The 18,902-nt window shown below is 42.5% G+C and overlaps 1 protein-coding gene across 1 annotated transcript in view; it reads right to left on the bottom strand.

Annotated features, from left to right (window-relative positions):
- Positions 1-11,629: 11,629 nt before the first annotated feature.
- Positions 11,630-18,902, bottom strand: part of TAMM41 (TAM41 mitochondrial translocator assembly and maintenance homolog) — a 51,759-nt gene continuing 44,486 nt past the window's right edge. Inside the window, exon 8 of the mRNA XM_044451283.1 lies at positions 11,630-11,708. Within this exon, the coding sequence (XP_044307218.1) occupies positions 11,653-11,708 (56 nt within the window). The 3' untranslated portion in view covers positions 11,630-11,652. The remainder of the gene's footprint in view (positions 11,709-18,902) is intronic.

The raw sequence follows: 18,902 nt of genomic DNA on the forward strand, positions 1-18,902 counted from the left end.
ATCTCATTGTTCGTGCTCATGGCAGGGAACACCCAGCTGACGGTAGGCACACCAAAGTGCCACTAAGGCATTTGTTAGGCATCCAGAACTGGCACTGGCCCAGGTAAGCTTGGCAACAGCAGAAAGAGCTTGCCATTTCCCAGCTGGGAAAATCTGGGTTCAGAAAACACACCAAACCATCCTCAGTGAAAAGAACTCCTAGAACAACCCAGAGGTTGTCAGGTTAGCTTGTTGCCCATGAACAAGCCACCTTGCGAGAACCAAGCCATGTTCGTATGACACTACAGCGCACCATGAATTCTAAACTACACGTGGTTTTTGTGTCATGCAAACCCAGTCATAATGTAGGCTCAGCATGCCACATTTTTCTGAGTGGTCTACACCCTTAAAGAGCTCCTCATATTTAACATTTTTATAGCAAGAAAACATGTGATGCTTCTGAATGCAGAGCAAGTTTTTTTTTAAACTAATTTATTACTTGCCTTTCAGTTTGAATACAACGTACATCAGATTGTGTCTGATTAGCGTTTACCAGAGCTAAGCAGGGCTATGAGGTACAGAACATTTTGGAGGACAGTCCTCATGGGTCACTCTAAGTCAGAGACAACTTGGCGGCACATAACATCGAATTAGTGGAAAGAAGAGTCATTTACTATCTTGATGAAATCTTTTCTACAAGTTGTCTTTTAATTGGACTAGCTAGCATTTAAATACATTGACAAATTACAGTGGTATATCGGCTCATGAACGCCTCAGTTCACAACCAAATTGGGTCATGAACAGAAATTTCAGGAAAAAATTGCCTCAGGTTGCAAACTCCGCATCAGGTGATGACCATGATTGCGCCCATCTTCCCTGCACGAGCACGATCACGGCCATCTCCCCCCCCCCAGCACAATTGCTATCACGCAATTATGGTTTGGACTCTCCCCCAAACAAGAACCTCCCTGCCCCCGCACCGAGGCTAGTGTTCTCTACTGTACTGCACTTTGTTACTTTGTTGTTCTTTCTTTCTTTGTTTCAAGGTTTCGTGATTAAAAAAATGGTTACAGAACAGATTAACTTTATTTACACTGAACCTTATAGGGGAATTTGACTTGGATAGTGACCAATTTGGGTTGTGACCAAAACTGTGGAACAGATTAAATTCGTGAGCTGAGGTACCACTGTACTGAGATATCAGGCTTCTTTGGGTTAGAAGAAAAACATACCAAACTGGTATCAGTTTTGTATTTTGACCAACATGATATTAAAGAGCACACAACAAAGTCTTCAGACATTAAGTTACTAGCATTCAGAATACTAACTGCAATTATTTTGTTGGGTGACAAGTCCAGTGACAGCGAGCTCCTTTGAAATGGACCTGCCAATTTATCTCTAACTTAAGGTAAGGACATGTTTCTAAACAGTAGGAGCTACAGGTTCTTGTTCACTGTATATTGTGAATTATCCTTGAGCTAACATTAAGAACAACCAAGTCAATTTTATGAATTACTACTTGCTTTGTGCTTTCTGCCATAAATTCTTAAACAAAATTAATATCTTGCTTATGCACTACTATATGTCGAAAGGCAGCTGCAGCAATTCTGAAGGAACAATTTTAAATTTAACACAGTCCAGCTTCCAAGACAATCTGGTATACCTAAATAATGTCTGTGTATGTGCGCGCGTGCACACACACACACACACACACATACATATTCATTCTTCCTAAATCCAGATTATTTCTGCTTGATGTCAAACTTTATAGGAAGTTAAACCTCTAAGTGTCTGCACATTTCACTATACATTAACTTTCAACGTATGCAGTCAAACAGTCCACAGAATGAGAGAAAGCGAGCAAGTAAGGCGGGGGGCGGGGGGGACACACCAATAAGAATGTTAGGTGAGCTTTTGTGAGTCTCTGTGAATGTACATCCTGTTTGTATGCTACCTTGTTAGGCTTCTGTCTCTTGTTCTCTGACTTTTCCCTCTCTTGTTCCTTTTTCTTCTTCTTGTATTTCTTTCTCCTGGATCCTCTCTTTTTTTCTTTTCCTTTCCTTTCTTCTTTCTGTATCCCTAAGTGTCCGTCCATCCTACCACAGGTTTCTCTTTCTCTGGTTCCCTTCTCCCTTACTGCTCTATAGCTCCTTTACTCCTTCCTTCTTCCTCTTGGGTCTCTTCTCCTCAGCCCTCATTTCTTCTGGCTCTTCTCTATTCTTTTCTTACTCTCTTCTGTTCTTTTTATCACAAGGCAACTAGCAGAACAATTTCTCCATGGGATGAAAAAAAAAGCCCGGCCTTGTTAAGGAGGAGGCACAAAGTCCAGCGGGATAACAGGATCCTTAAAAGGGGAGCGTGTCCCAACCGTTCTAATTTCTTTTGAGTAGGGAAGCTTTTTCAATTCCTATAGAAGCCTTGCATCAGGCATCAATTCAAAGGGGGACTACAGCCAAGAAATTTAAAGAAGACTGAGACTGGGAAGGGCAGCAATGGAGGAACTGGAAAAGATCATCAAGTGTAAAGACATTTCCCTGGAGACCAAGGCCAAGATCTTCCACATGGTTGTACTCCTGACCACTATGCATAGGTGTGAAAGCTGAACAGTGAAGAACAGTGATAGGAAGAAAAATGATGTACCTGAAACGTCATGCTGGACGACAGCTTTGGAAATATCCTCGACTAAAAGAAAGACAAAAAGGTGGCCCTGGATCAATCCAGAATTTTACTGAGAAGCCAAAATGACATAACTGAGGCTGCCATGCTCTGGGCACATCATGAGAAGCTAAGACTCAATGGAGAAGACAATCATGCTAGTGAAAGTCGAAGGCAGAAGAAAAAAAGGAAGACCACTTGTGAGAGAGATTGACTCCATAAAGGATCGCTCTATTTGCTTGTATAGGGAACAAAAGAACCATCTGCCAGTCACTGGGACCAGGAGTGGCAAAGTTTATCCCTGCTTTTTGCCAGTACAAACTGCTGCATTCATTGCACAGGAGGAAAACAGTTCAGAAACCACTTAAGAAGCCTGGTCTTGAAAATGCTGAACAAGTCCCTGTAGCAAAGGACAGGAAAAAATATGTGGGGTTCTGTTTCTTTTCCCTCAGGTCTTCATATATCTAGTCAGGAAGTCCAACAATCATCTAACTATCATTTTTCTAGCTGCAAACCCAATGAGCAACATAATTCATTCAGAACAGAAGCAAAAGATCCATTTCTTGTAGCTGTACCAGAGAAGGGGAGGAGGAAACTCAAAGTCGAGTCTTGTTTGATAATGTTTATAATGCTAAAAACTAAGTTAAGAGTTACATAGAAACAGAGTCAGAAGGGGCCTCCTGAGCCAAGTAGTCTGACCCCCAGCTCCAACTGGCTCTACTCATGACATGCCTACCATGTGTATGTCCAGCCTATCCTTGAATACCCTCACTGATGAGGCTTCAACCACCTCCCATGGAAGAGGTGGTATCACTGCCACTGTCTATGAAAGATCCTCTGCTGGCATCACCTTTACCACCTTCAACGTTTACATTTGAATTAAGCCAGTTCAGGCCTAAAAAGTCACCCAAGTTACTTGAAAACGTAAGTAAATGCCTCCAATCTCCTTCTCATGGCTGCAACAAAGACCAGTGGCATTATCCTGTGATCACATCCAAAAACAGTCATTATCTTGAAGTCTCAGTTGTATGATGAATAGGATTAGGATAGCATTCTATTACATGAAACCCCAAGCAGCTCATACTGATCCTGTTTCTCATAGCCACGAAATCCATGAAGTTTTCATAATTCATGTATAGTGAAGATGACAAGAAATTTTTCCAGGGCATATACACATGCAGTTTTCCATTTGGAGCCATGTTAGACTTCTAATCTTACAAGAATGCTTAACATAATTCCTGCATCCAACTATTTACGTTTTCCAAAATCATTTTCAATTTGCCTAAACAAATGTTACCTCTGAGACACACCTATATCAACAGACTTGAACTCTGCAGGGACATGTATACACCGTATTTGTTTGTGCTCCTGTTACAAGTGACACCCTTGCATGATTACATCATATGATGGCAGTTAATATAACAAGTTCAAATTTAACCCATGATAAGAAAACTTGTTATCAGAGCGCCTCAACCAAGCAAATTTGCTTAATGATCAACTCAGAACTATGATGAAATAAGAGCAAATAAATAAATAGTAAGGCAGTATTCATAATGCTGACACTTTGATCTAAGTAAGTATTAACCATTTAAGATCTATTTTAAGGTAATGAGACGTTTCTAAGGAAGAAAATAAGACAGGAGTAGTTTAATCAAGTGACTGCTCTATTTTAAGCAGAGCTCTCTTCCAAATGCATCAGAAAGCAAGCCATGGTGTGTGAACACTTAACTCCTACTGAAGTTTATGGTTCGCTTTCCCACTATATCCCATGGGTTGTATTTCACATGGGAGACAGTAATAAAATGACATCATTAGGATCCAATCAACCTGCCGCCTTACTCTGAATTTGTATTACATTCTTTGTTCTACAAAGATTCCTAATCTCTCCCTTTTCAGCATGGAAAAAATGAAATTAATTATACACTGATCACAACAGAATTACTCTTACTGTTGTTTAGTGTTTCGAAACTATCTTTCACTGAAGGAGGTGTATCTGCAGGTTCAGCAGCACTAGAAACTATAACCTATTGTTATCAATAGTTCCATCATTACAAAGTTTGTAATGTTCACATTGTGCAAAAGATAGTAAACAATGTATAAATAATAATACATAAGCTCCTAGAGAATTTGCTAGGTTATGAATTCATATGTTCTATTTGTGTGAGATCCTTTGGCATTCTTATTTCTCTTTTACATTTTTTCTCTTTTCTGTATTCTATTTTTTAAGAAAACAATTTAAAAATAAATAAATATTTATCCCCAGGCCACTCTTGTATCCAGAAGGATAATTTTGTTTCATCAGATTCACATGCCAGTGTTAACATTAAGCCTTGCTGTAACAGCTCAACAAAAAAGTCTGAAATTTTTCTGAATTAAGAGATTCCATAAAGAAATATATGGGCAGACATGGCATCACATTGACACCGAGTATTCAGGCTTCATGCCTCAGGTCTATCTTACTGTTATGTCTGAATGTACAGTATTACCTTTTTATTTGTTTAATTTTAGACTTATTCAGTGAAGCAGCCGAAAGGCCTCTAAGTGGATTACAATCCATAAAACATAACAATAAAATCAGAAACTAATATGCAAAAACAATAACACAAAACCGTGCACAGCTGAGGGTACATTAATTTAAAACTATTCATACCAACATACCAACAAAGGCTTAAAATTATCCAAATAAAATGAATTATTAAAATACTTAGAGAAATAAAATATTCTTGCATGGCGCCAAAAAAGAGTGTAGCAAAGGTGCCAGGCAAACTGCTTTTGGGAGGCTGTTCCACAAGTGGAGCACAACATCCACCTTAACTCCTTGGAAGATGACTCGTTCAGAAGGGCCTCCAAAACAGACCTTAGAGCAGGGGTCTCAAACTCAACTTACCTGGGGGCCGCTGGAAGTAGAGTCTGGGTGAGGCTGGGCCGCATCAAGTATCCCACCACCGTGGTGGTGGTGGGCCGCTCATCCCGCGTCGCTCCCGGAGGCCGGCCTGGGCGCCGCCGGCACTTTGAAGGCCGCAGGGCCCCTCCCCCGTGCCCTGCCCGGCAATTGGCCCGTGGGCCGCAAGTTTGAGACCCCTGCCTTAGAGGGTGGGTAGGTACATGTGGGAACAGGCGGTCCCTCAGGTACCCTAGTCCCAAAGTGTTTAGGGTTTTATATGTTAAAAGAAGCACCCTGAATTGGGTCCGGACCTCAACTGGTAACTAATCAAGATGGTAAAGTATTGATGTCACATGGGCACACAATCCTGCTTGTACCAGCAGCCGTGCCACCCTGTCCTGTACCAGTTGAAGCTTCCAGACTGTCTTCAATGGCAGCCCCACATAGAGTGCATTACAACAGTTCAGCTGAGAGGTTACCAGAGCATGGGTAACTGTGGCTAGGCTCTGCCTTTCCAGCTAGGGCCATGGATGATAAATCAATTGCAGCTGAAAGAAGGTGCTCCTGGCTACTGAATCTACCTGAGACTCAAGTGATAGTTTTGGATCCAGGAGCACCTCCAAGCTATGAACCCTGCCCTTCAGGGGGAGTGTGACCCCATCCAGGACTGGTAGAATGCCCACCCTCTGGGCAAATGGACACAGCACCTCCATCTCATCAGGATTAAGCTTCAATTTACTGGCCTTCATCCAGTCCATTACTGAGGTCAGGCAGTGATTCAGAACAAGAACTGCTTCATCTGGGTTACACGAAAAGGAGATGTAAAGGTGGGTGGCATCAGCATTTTGATGACACCTCAGCCCCCACTCCAAACGACCCCTCCCAGCAGTTTCATGTATATGTTGGACTTACTTTCCACTTCACTTCTGATTGCTCAAGAAAGGCAGCAGTAAATGCTCTTGCCAATGCCCCAGTCTTCCATTCCCCAGGCTGTTTATAACCTATATGGCAGCCTTCCCTGACCTTGTGCCTTCCAGACACATTTGGACTGCAACACCCAGAATTCCCAGACAAAGGCCCTGCCAGATGGGAATACTGAGAGTTGTGGTTCAAATGCTTCTGAAGGCCACCAAGGCAGGGAAGCTGCTGTAAGGGATCAAGTGCCCCACCAAAGAAAATGCTGTTTAGATGACTGAATTTTTTTATTTGACAAACAAGCAAGAAAATGGAGAACAGTAAGAAAGAGTTGGAAACCAGATGTAGAACCTTGGCAAGAACATTGTATAAGCATTGAATTCTATAGTCTTGAAGGCATTTGTAGGAGTCTGCCACATCCTGCCTCTTGGCTTGGCAGTACAGATGACCTGGAGTTCCCCAAGTGAACGATCACAGAGAAGGAGCCTTTATCAAGGGACCATACAGCAGGTCTATTTTCCATCTTATTATTCATTAGTAGCAATCAAGGGTTACCAACTGCAAGCACAATAATTAGGAAACCACAATAGTCTCAAAGTTGTAATTACTGTTTTCAATCAATTATCCCCAGAAAGGAATTCACAAAAGTAGCAAGTATCCCCAACAAGGAATTCCTAGCAGGGAATCCAAGCAAGGAATGTAAGGAAATGCAGATTTGTCATTTAAATACATACATATTTCAATCCAAAAAGAAACAAATAAGCAAAAACAACAAAGTTAGTGTCAGATATGCTTAGGAGAAAAGAACTTAAATTCTGTTCAAATAGCTAGGCGATTGTCAGCATAACATGAAAACTCAATGGGCTGCTAAAATTTTATTAGTATGCCAAGAGTTTTTAGTACTTTTTTCCCTTAAATGAAAGCAATGTAGGAGCTGTTATTATTTTCAAAATGCAATAGAAGCTCCTAAGGAAGCAGCCTAATGGCTGCTAGACACTGTCCTGAAACCATAGGATAGGACCCAACTCCAACTCCAAGAACGCATTCCTAGGTCAAGGCTTAGACTTCAAGCAGTGAGCCACGTCTCTCTGCCACCGCAGCCAGCACGGTTCTGTGACTTTAGAGCCAGTGCGGGGTGGACATTCCGAGGGATAAGGAGGGGAGGAGTAAAGCTCCCCTGGGAGATGAGGAATCTTGCTGGTGCCTCAGGCCCATGCCCTCAAGAGCGGGGACAAGAGACATGGCAAAATTGGCTGTCTTTCGCAGGGCAGGAGAAGAGTGAAGGCAATCCTTAGCTCTGTGCTCCTCCCACTCTTGATGGAGAATCCTCCAAGTTCGGAGAGTTACACTTAAGCTGGATGGTACTCTAAATAACGTAATATGTCAATTACATTAAGTGTGATTTATTTTTTCTTTCACTGTTTTAGATCAAACACTTGTGGTATATTGGGATAAAACATTAACACAAAGTAAATTTTTGCCATTGCTGTTTAACAAATACAAGCTAAACAAACACTGAACTTTAATGCTGTTTAAACAAACACAAACAAGTTAAAGAACATTTATTCTCTGGGGGGGGGGTCAATAAAATTTCTGATATAAACTGAATGTTTTCCAGCACACATTATCATATCAACCCAATTTGCATAGAAAACGTTCAAGAAAATGTTTCAAAGGACCCTCACCACTACACTCTTCTTCGTGATTGCATAAGGCCTTTCCATTAATGAAGGGGCATGGAAAATAGCCTTCCGTGAAGATCTTTAGGCACAGGGAGGCTGAAATGAAATGGGCAGGCCTCCTTCAAGTATTCAGCTCCCAAACCACACAAGTCTTTCAGAGCACCTTGAATTGGTCTTGGAAGCAGAAAAAAATGATCAGAAGTGATGCAATGTTGATTCTGTTCAGCTGTACCTATTAAAATGTTAATAGTCACATTTTGCTTTCAGTCCTTTTCCAAGGACAATCAAATACCACATATTACATGAAATAAATCAGACAGTTACTAAAGCATGCATCACCAAGCCAAGGAACATCCATAGCTGGCAGCAAACTAGCTGAAGCCAATAAAAGGTACTTCAAGCCATGTGAAGCCACCTGAGACTCAAGTGAAAAGGTAGATCGAGGAATACCCTGCAGTATATCTGCTCTTTCACATAAAGTCCAGAATAAATTGCACACATATTTCTAGGAAACAAGAAATGACTACCCAGAGTGACTAGCTTGTTAGAATTCAGCACGGGGTTACTGGCCCTCATCCAAGCCATTACTCAATTCCATCATGACAGAAACCAGTTCAAAACCTGCACAGATCCCCTGACTCGGAGGCCAGAGAAAAATGGACCTAGCGGGACACTTCATTGCAAAACCCTCTGAAAAGCTCATTCAGCAGCTTCATATTCATGGCCAAAAGCATGGAAGAAAGTGGAACCTTAAGGGAACCCCTCTAGAAACTAATGCTACTTTCTGGAAGTGAACCTACTATGGGCCCCAAATAAAATGTGTACGAGAACCGATACGACTCTGCTCTCACTCTTCCCCCACATTACACACACAGCAGTTTGCAGGCTGTCGGCTCTGATTCACACCAAAGTTACACAAATAATAGAGGAAAGGGAAAACTTTGCAGGTCCAAGGCCTGCTATCATACTTAATTACATGTAAACAGTGTATGTTGCATAGTACGAGGTTCATGTATTTGAAAGTGTAATTCTGTGTGGCGCAATAAAACTTATCTTTTAACCGTCTGGGGAAGTATTATGGTGACCACATTCTTTTGGTCTAAGATCTATTTTTACTATGAAAAGAGCTGATTAGACACAAGTTACCTTTTTATTAAAAACAATAGGGTATGCTGAAATTCTTGCATAACCCAAACGCTATTACCATTTTATCTGAAACCAAGAAAAGTTGGCATGTTGAGACTACGGCCTTATTTGTCTCTAAAGTTTGTCACAGTGAGTTACACTGTCAAATTGTTAAATAGACTGGAAAATGGGGCAACGGTCTCTTTGGTGCCTGGATTTTTTAAAAGGATTTATAATGTAGCTTTGTGCTCATTAGCATAATCACTGGATATAATTCCCAATGAAGGGAGAGGGAAGGCTAAATATTCTCCACATATGCTTTGAAAGATGCTCATGAGAGGGTTCAACAGTCTGTAAAGGTGTGGTGTTTCCAGATACCTAGAGTTTCTGCCCTAACCATACCAGTGGCCCCTTCATACTGCAATTCATGAAAAAGAACGCCTGTCTTTCAGTCTTCTTTGCATTATGTTGTTCACATTATTGCTAGTACTGTAGCATGCTGCTACTGGTTTAAAAATGCAGCAGTATATCATTTCTCCTGGATTACCCATGTGAAATGGAAAAATAGGTTTTACACCTTGGGCATAAGAATAGGGCTAAAGCTTCTTATGCACAACATCTGATGAATATTCCTAGAAGTTAATCTGCTTTAGCATGACATCCATTTTTCCCTGAACTGTTAACTGTTTAACATTTTTTAATAAAACATAAGCAGCTGTCATGAAGTAGTACTATATAAAAATGAATGTCCACTCTGGATGAAGGTTAGTTTGCAGAGAATAGATTTTTAACACTGCCCTACATTTTGAATAAGAAAACTAGCCACAGGACAGAATACTTAGATATGGATTTTGTTTATAACTACTCTGCTGCACAACAGCTTTTTCTTAATAGCAACTTCCTTCTTAATACACTTCTTGGGAAAAGCAAGTGATTATTTTAGAACAGTTTATCTGCTCCCTCCCAGCAGACAGTAGCAGCAATTGTTCAGCATCTACCAGGCAAATGAGGTAGTTCTATGCTCTTATCTTCTTCCAGATAGGGGCTGGTTTATACAGCAATTATATTTTTCTTTAATATGGTAGAGATAGTTTGGGTGTGAGGCTCTCTCTCTGTCTCATTTTTGCAATCAAAACAGTCCTCTATTCTTCCTTTAGATTCTTACCCTAGGGACCATAACTACAGTGGCAACCAGAGCTACAAAGACTTAGAATGGGGAATCAGATGAACAGTAGCAAGCTGGTCAAGGCTTAAATGGGGCACCACACAGAATTAAGCCCTCCCCTATTCCCATACCAGTGTATTAGCTGAACAGGCACATGCTCGCGCACACACAAAGAATAACTAGGTTCATACTACATGGAAACAAATTACACATTTAATTAACTAAAAGGAATGTTGATGCTGAGTGGATTCACCAATTGTCATGGCTTACCATACATCCTTCAAGCCATGACAAGCTGCAGCATCCATAGAAGGCAACCTGAATACTTAAGTCATAATTACAGCTTGCTGCTTGAACCCACGGACTGTGGGTTAAGCAAGGGTTAAACAACCTTCATAGAATCTAGGACCTGTTTATCCCTCACATAGCCCACAGTCCACCAGGTTCAGGCAACACAACAAGTCAATCTCAACATGAATATCAAAAATATTCAACACATACTACAAACTCCCTTCACTTAAATAATCCACATTGAGTTGCTTGACTGCTTGAATAGGCCCACTGGCCTACGTACACTGCATACTGAAAATGCAATTTAACTAACTACTTACACAAGAAACAAAAAGTTGCAGTATGAGGAATCCATAAATGCAGTTTTTGAAGTTAACTATAAAACGTTTCCATGAAAAGACAAAGCAGAACACAAGGCAAAGCCAACCAGAGATGAATTACATAATCGATCTAGCGAAATCAGTACCTCCCCATGTATAGTCATAAATGTATTCAGAACTTATTAAGCTGAATAATAAGCAAACCAAACATTTATTATTTAATATTTGTAGAGACCTAGGCAAAATGCTGTTACAGTTGCTTCATTTAAACTGTCCAATGTTTTATATTATTACATTCTCATGTACAAGTTTAAGAATTTAGAGGAAGGCAATTTCCCTCAAACATGCCTTTTATCAGAATTTCCACAGTGATTTCTCTCTCTTCCTTCCCCTGGCCCTCCATATATGAGAAACTAATCAAATTTTGAATTTATTTTGAAATACATTTATTTTACACCATTCCCACCAAACCTTTTCTTAAAGGACATCCTTTCAGTTACATATTTTATATATGAGCTGCCAGATTTTATATATGAACCTAGGTCAAAAAGGAAACCACAGTTTCTGTTATACCAAGATTCAGAATGAAGACATAGGTCCAAGCTTTGGACTTACGTTTTTCATCATCAGCATGCACTAGAGATGCTGCTCTTGACAAAACATCCAATGGAGTCTCCATTCCTGGCAGGATCCTGAAAAAATATAAGCATTCTATTACTTTCTGAATCAAAAACGCAGGACAAACTATGCCCCTTTCATTAAAATACCAGCAAGCAGTAGTGATACACTTGTTTCTTCCCAGTCATGAGTTCTCATTCAAGTCTCTCTGCTTGACTTCTGACAGTCCTCTATTTCTTCCAGATCCAGAGCTACCCCGTTCACCAGAGTCCTTCAGCCCTTAGAAGAGGCTTTTCTAAGTGCTTGGGAACGACTACCAGGAACAGGAAAAAGCAGAAAAGTCATCTTTCCCCAACCTTCCCATCACTGGTAGGGATCAAGAATATTCAAATAGAAAGTGTTAAATAGAACAATTGATTTCATATCTTGAACCTATTTATGACTTAGTTATAAGAAATTATTTGAAGTATAATGCTCAGCGAAGCAGTTTCCTCCTTGTAATCACCAATGCCAGTAGCTATATGAAAAGACAGTTACATGAAATTTAGCTGAGGGAATGCTTCCATGCTCCGACTGTTGTTGCTACTCTGCCCATCTGATTATTTTTTTATTACACTGAACAGATTAGAAAATCAAGGGAACGCATTTGCTGTACAACTGAATTCCAGGAGCACTTATGTGCATAGCAAGCCAATGTACAGATAAAATTTAATTTACAATCCAAACACAGAGCTGGAAAACTTTCTTGTGTTTAAAAATTTGACAGTGGTACCTACGAATATGCTTCCAGTGCTGCAAGGAGTACAAAAGTCACTCTCCCTAAACATCTTCTCAAAATACAAAGAGGGCTGTTACAGTAAACATGGTACAAAGAAGAGTATTTCCAGGTCCTAACAAAGTTGCCCCGACTCTAGCAATTTTATACTCAAGCTGTCAAATCTCTGTGGCTACTACCATCTATCTCATGCTCATGGCCTTTGTAGTTCCACTACTTAGACTCTGGAAGTCTCCTAGCCTCCAGAGATAAATAAATGGGTGACTAACTCAGCTCTAATACAGAGCTTAAAGATTTGGACCGTTGCTGCTTCTATTTGTCCATGTTTCCATTCCGAATCTCTGCATGGTGATTATGTCAAGTACTTAAAATACAGATGTGTACAAGCTTCAAACCCACACTGTGGTACCCTAGGATGATACATGTGTTTTCTGTATCAGAGCCAATCAACAGGTGGAGATCTACAACACTGATCCCGCTTCTATATAATAACTTTATGTAGTTTATAACATATAGAAGATTTATTGGATACATTTCAGATGATGCTCTCTCACCATCTTCCTGCCACATCAATTTGAAAAACAAATACAGAAAATTCCAAAGACAAAAGTAAGAGGATATTTTATGTTTCTAAAAGCAGGTTTCTTTTGAGGAAAACGGGTTTATAAATGAACTGATTTAAACAATGCTAACTCCCAGAAACTTGAACAAGTTCTTTACACATAACAGCATCAAAAGACCCCCAAAATTTCTGAAAGACCAGAAATTTAAACATGATGAAATAAGTTCAACTAAATTCATACAGAAAATTCCACTGAAAGTAAAGCTTGTCTTACAAGAGCTTCCTGTCTGGTGTCTCTTACAACCAAACCATGTGCAACTTTAATTGCTTGATTTGCCCTTGAGAGCATGGCCCAGGCACATGAGAACTATCCCAATGGGAGGGATAGTCTCTCAATGCAGTCCTGACTCTGATTCAGTGCCCTGCATGGATAGTTAGCATGAGGCAGAATTAGGAAGCCTTTGGCTCTCTTTTCAACTGGAGAGTTCCCCTCATATAAATTGGAGGCACAAAAGCCAAGTTTAATGAGGCAGCACACAGGGGAGCTACTCGGGTCCCCATCTATGCTGTCAGATTTTCACAGACAACAAAGACAAATCCAGCACTCAAGGGCAAACCACATGACTGATGCTTGCTTGGCTTCATGTATATTCCGATTGTGTCAGGCTCCAATATGAATAGAAAGCAATCTCTTAGATAGGCCTAGCTGTGACAGTGGCATTACAGACTGTAAGGCTCCATGACTACCAACAATCAAGCAAAGAAAATGAACATTATGCTTTCAGGCAAAAATGGCTCTTCGGGCAAATGTTGTCCCATTCCCCTAGTCAAAACAATGATGTTTCCTGTCATGTCATTCAAACCTGGCAAGTGTGGGCTTTGAGAGACCATGGATTATGCAAGGGTTATTTAACTCTCACACAACAAGCCCTGACTGGGGGTTGTATATTCAAAATGGTAGATGCCCTGCACCTTCACAGCAAGTTAAATAACCCACGGTGGGCTGTCATGGTTTACAAACAGCCTTGATGTGTCCCAATATGGAGATCTGAATAGGCCCTTCTATTCCTACAAATCTACTAATTATGACTGTTAACTGCAATTGTAACCTATCCTGAATAAATCCTGCTGCACAGATTCTATTTCAAAACCAGGCCGGTTAGTTGAGTTTTCTTTCCTTAGGACACAGCATTCCATCATGTTGCCAATTCTCCCTGCTGAAGGAATCTGCTGAAAATGTAAAGAAGTGGCACTAAAAGCAACACTCTTTTCTCCCATTAGATTGTAAGAATTCTGGAATAGCACAAGAATTTGAGCCATGAAAAAATTACATTTCTTAACCTCATTTAAAAATGCTACATAGAATTTTCCCAGCCTTGCATTCCTTTCTGGCAGTGAAATTTTTCACATACACCTTGTTGTTTTCGGCCACTGCCCCTCACTGACTCTGAGGTGATAATCAGCTTTAAGAAACTTCCAGTAGCACACTGCAATATGACTGGGTCAAGAATTTAAATCAATCTGCAGCACAGCTGTCAAAAAAAGTGTGTCCATCAGCAATGCAGGATGTAATCAGCATAATGGAGTTAGGACTGGAAAAGCAATTCTCACAGAAACAGTAAATAAATAAACAAGAAAATAAAGGAATGGCAATGCATAGTTCAATCTCCTTAGAGGCAGATAGCTAAACATAATCAGAACATTATGTCAAGTATTGCAAAGTCATTTGGTTGACTCTCATAGTCAGTAAAAGACAAGGGGGCAGTCAAGCTACAAATCAAATAGCCTAATGAAGTAGCAAAAGCCAGGCAGCACTGGAGTCTGAAAGGGGCCACAAGGGATGTGCAGCCCTGTCACCAAAAGGTGCACGAAACCAGAACGGTGAGCAGCTGCCACAAAACTGAACAAATCAGACCTTACTTGTCCATCACGGGAGCCTGTGGACCATCAGCTTCCTCCAGGGGGCAAGTCTGAAGGCAAGCTTAGATCTAAGAAATGCGCAGGAGAAAGATGGAAAGAGAAATACTCCTCACTACCCTGCTTCCTTCGCCCTGGTTCTCATTGTTTTTTGACTAGTTGTTCAGGAAAGACTTCCTCTGCGTGCCACTCAGCGCCCAGCTCGGTGGTGGTGCCCAACCGGCAATGCAGGGGCAGCGGCAACAGGGTGAGCGCATGAGGCACCTTGCAGGAAGCAGCACAGGATCTGCGAGCGAGCAAGAGCGCATCCCGTGCGGAAGGCTCTCATCTTCGGAGCGCTGGTTGGATCAACGGGTCAGATGCGGGTCAACTGTAGGTTACTTCTGTGGAACAAATCGGTTGGCTCCATAACGGTTGACCGTGCTAGAACATTCTGGGCCAACCAGCAAGTGAACACCAGTATCCCCCACACACATGCACACGCACACGCGAGAGCACGAAGAAAACAAACGGGAAAAGAAAGCTCTTTAGCATTTCCTTTTGCACGCGCATCTGAACATTTTAAACTTACGGAAATATATTCTGGAAATAAGCTATGGAACGCCAAGAGGGCCGTTCTCGGCTCCCTCCTCGTGGTCAGAGATTCACGGGAACGTTGGGTTCGACTCTGACGCGTCGGCCTGCAAGAACACGCATCCTTGGAACTAACTAAAGGAGCACTCTGCAAGTCCAGACACAGCACCCCAGTACGCCCAAGGCCCGTGGAGGGTGGTGCGGGCAGGCTTCGGCCACCAGCTGCAAACCTCCTCCCGGGCCGCCCAGCGTCGTCCGAGCAGCAAACCTGCCCGCGCGGCTCTCAACTGCGCTCCCGCAAAGTTGCAGCGCTGCATTCCCGGCGCCCGCACAAAGCGTGCAACGGGGCGAAGAGCTTCGCGAGGTCGAGCTGCAGCCTTTCCTTCCCCCTCACTCACCAGTTTGCGCCAGCTCCACGTTGCTGAGTCGCGCTGCCCCCTGCAGAGCCGGGCCGGGCCGGGCCGGGCGGGGGGCGGAGATCAGCGAGCTCCCTGCGGCGACGGTGCTCTGCGTGCCGCTCGCGACTCCGGCGAGCCGAGGTCGGCCGCGCGGGCTCCAGCCGGGGAGCACCCTGCTTGCTGATTGGTCGAGCGGGCGGCTGGTCCCCAAACAATGCAAGCCTTGCAGAGTCAGCAGTCGCGTTAGGAGCCGCGCGCCGCCGTGCACTGGCCGAGGGAAGAATTCCAAGAATGATGGAATTCTCTTCCTAGCAGGTGGGGAGAGCCCTGCTGGCCCATTGGCTGGGGAGCGCATGAGATCAGCATATATTAGGATAATAAGCCCCTGACGTCATATCCTCAGCAGGTAGAAATCGAAGCGAGGCGGCGAGAGAGATACCTCGGTGCAGGAGGGACGCGCGCGGGGCGGGCGTGCCTGGCGTGCATTGTCTGACCTCAGCTCCCTCCTCCGGGGAGGCGAGTCCACGCTGGATTGCAGCTGGCATCCGCCGCCGCCCACGCTCCGGCTCGGGCTCTCGCACAAAGCGGCCTCGCAGGAGGGCGCGCAGCCCGTGCGCTCGCGGCAGCCTTTCGGAGTGGCGTGCCTCGGCGCCAGGTGGGAAGCGTGGCCTCGACGGGATGGGCGAAACGCAGGAAGCGCACCGGGGTCTGCTCTGGGGGGCGGCGGCACTTTACGTATGAGCAGACGAGTTGCCACGAGCGGGGAGGCTTGCTTTTATGCATTCCCTCGGAGCAACTCCCCAACGTATTCGGTGGGGCGTCAAGACCAGGAAGAGGCGCCCAGGTAGTCATTCTGCTTCAGACGTTTGCAAGGGGCGGGCAGAAAGCGCAAATAAAGATTTAAAAGCTCACTAGATAATCATTCACCACTGTTAAATATTAATGCCTACTTTGTTAATTATTAACTAGTCGATTTTTAAAAATCCCCCTTTTCTCTCGCACTAAGGATGCCGTCCTGTGCATGTTTAGGAAACAGCCTTACAGCTCCAGCTTAACACAACCAACACGACTGCCTGGGCAATTGCTGGTTTCCTTCATGTGTACTACTACACTGTAACTCATGTTGTTATTTATATTATGTCATTTCCGTACCACCCCATGGCCGGAGTTCTCTGGGCACTTTACAACAGGCAGTTTCAAACCAGCTCCAGGCAACTGCCTTGGGATGCTTTCACATTCAAGTCCTCACCAAGGCTCTTAAGACCACTTCGAGAACACTGCAAGAGCTTAGGCGAAAGTGATGGTGCTTAGAATCACATGAACCTTTGAAAAGACTTGCTTTCAGAGGAGCAAGTGGCTTGTTTATATATATCTCGGACCATTCCAGGCAAGGCATTTCCTGAGCAAAAAAATTTTGTGGCCCTCCCTCACCCAGGCCACAGTCCATGGTGTGAGAAGCCAGGCACCTTGTTTTAGCACACAGGCAGGAAATCCCACAAGTGCCTCCCACCAGCTCTGAAAATAAAAACACAATAAGAGTGTCAAACTACTTGCCGTCTGGGCCGGTTGCCCTGCTGTGGCTAAGAGTACACGAGATACTGTTGAGAGGTGTCCATCTTTGGATATACTGCTCCCCCAAAATAGCCCTTCCTTTCCAAGGCTGCGTTCTATGTTGCTGCACAGACAGCCAGTCAGCAATCTTGTTTTTAGGATACTGAGACAGATTGCTTCCAATTGTTACAATCAGAATGCCATCACTACTTTGCAGTAGCCTATCAGACCTAGGGACTGCTTACAAAGTACACTCGCCAACTCATAAAGCCAATTTTAAAATCGTTGCACTGAGATAAGAGTAGATTGTACTTTCCACCGAGCTGCAGCATGGAGTAAGGCCTCCTTTACCAACCTGACTGGGATCAACTGTCATTTGGCTGGCCCCTCCCAGAACTCTCTCCTGCAGTTGTGACCCATGTACTTCATCATTGTTTAACTTCTGTAGTCTAAGGTTGCATATTAAATGCAGTGTTTAGAAGGCCTCACTTAAGATATCGTATTGCTGGGGGGAGGGTTGTCTCTTCCTACCCTTTGAAAACAAGCATGATGGTAAGATGGGTTTTGTCCTTAAAAAAGACTGTTTCCCTGAACCAACTTTTATTTTGATCTCATTTTTCAAGGATGATATTACAGTACATGGTATATCTTTCCTTTCCCCTTTCTTCCACCTGGCCTAATCTGGATCTGAAAGTAGAGCTGAGGTATATAGTTGAAATACAAAATGTCCTGAATGCTCTTATTTAAAAATGAGTATGGAACTCTGGCTGGTATTTGAATCTGGGCCATATAATTCTGCGTTCTCCGTGCACTAGTTTTCATTTTGATAATCCTAATAATCAACAGAGTTACCACATTACCTAAACACAAAAAGCCAAATAGGTGAATTAGGTAAAAACGTTCACCAAGAACTGATACTAGAATTTGCATGGTTTCAGTCTTCCTTTTTATACCTTTACTTGTTTATACCTTTGCATGTTTACTAGACACCAACTACATTACATGCATTTTTAAGAAGCAGTTAGGTGATTGTGTGTAGAAAAATGATAAAGAAATAGTGTGATTAAGCCCACTTTCCTGCTACAACACCACCATCCTATTTGCATATATGTAATGATTACATATGAGACATTCAGAAATTGTGTCATTGACCTAATAAACTTGATATTATTATAAAATGCAATTAATTTAAGTTACAACTGTGAAATCTGCCAAAATGGAGATTTATGTTTTATGTTTTAACACTTTATGTTTTAACATAAAGTGATCGATTTTACTAGAAAGTAACACACTTCATAACATGCTCCTCTTACATCTCAGCTGTTTTCATTCCAGTTGGTAAGAGTAAAATCGATCACTTTATGTTAAAACATAAGCAAATACACTTTACCTGTTTTCAGCATTTGACTGACATCATACTTGAGATATTAGGTAAGTACTGGTCACTGCAATTCAAACAAAAAAGATGCTCAAAAGACAACCAGATTCATAA

This window comes from Varanus komodoensis, unplaced genomic scaffold, assembly GCF_004798865.1.
Source record: "Varanus komodoensis strain SLA01 unplaced genomic scaffold, ASM479886v1 scaffold6_2, whole genome shotgun sequence".
Taxonomy (NCBI): Eukaryota; Metazoa; Chordata; class Lepidosauria; order Squamata; family Varanidae; genus Varanus; species Varanus komodoensis.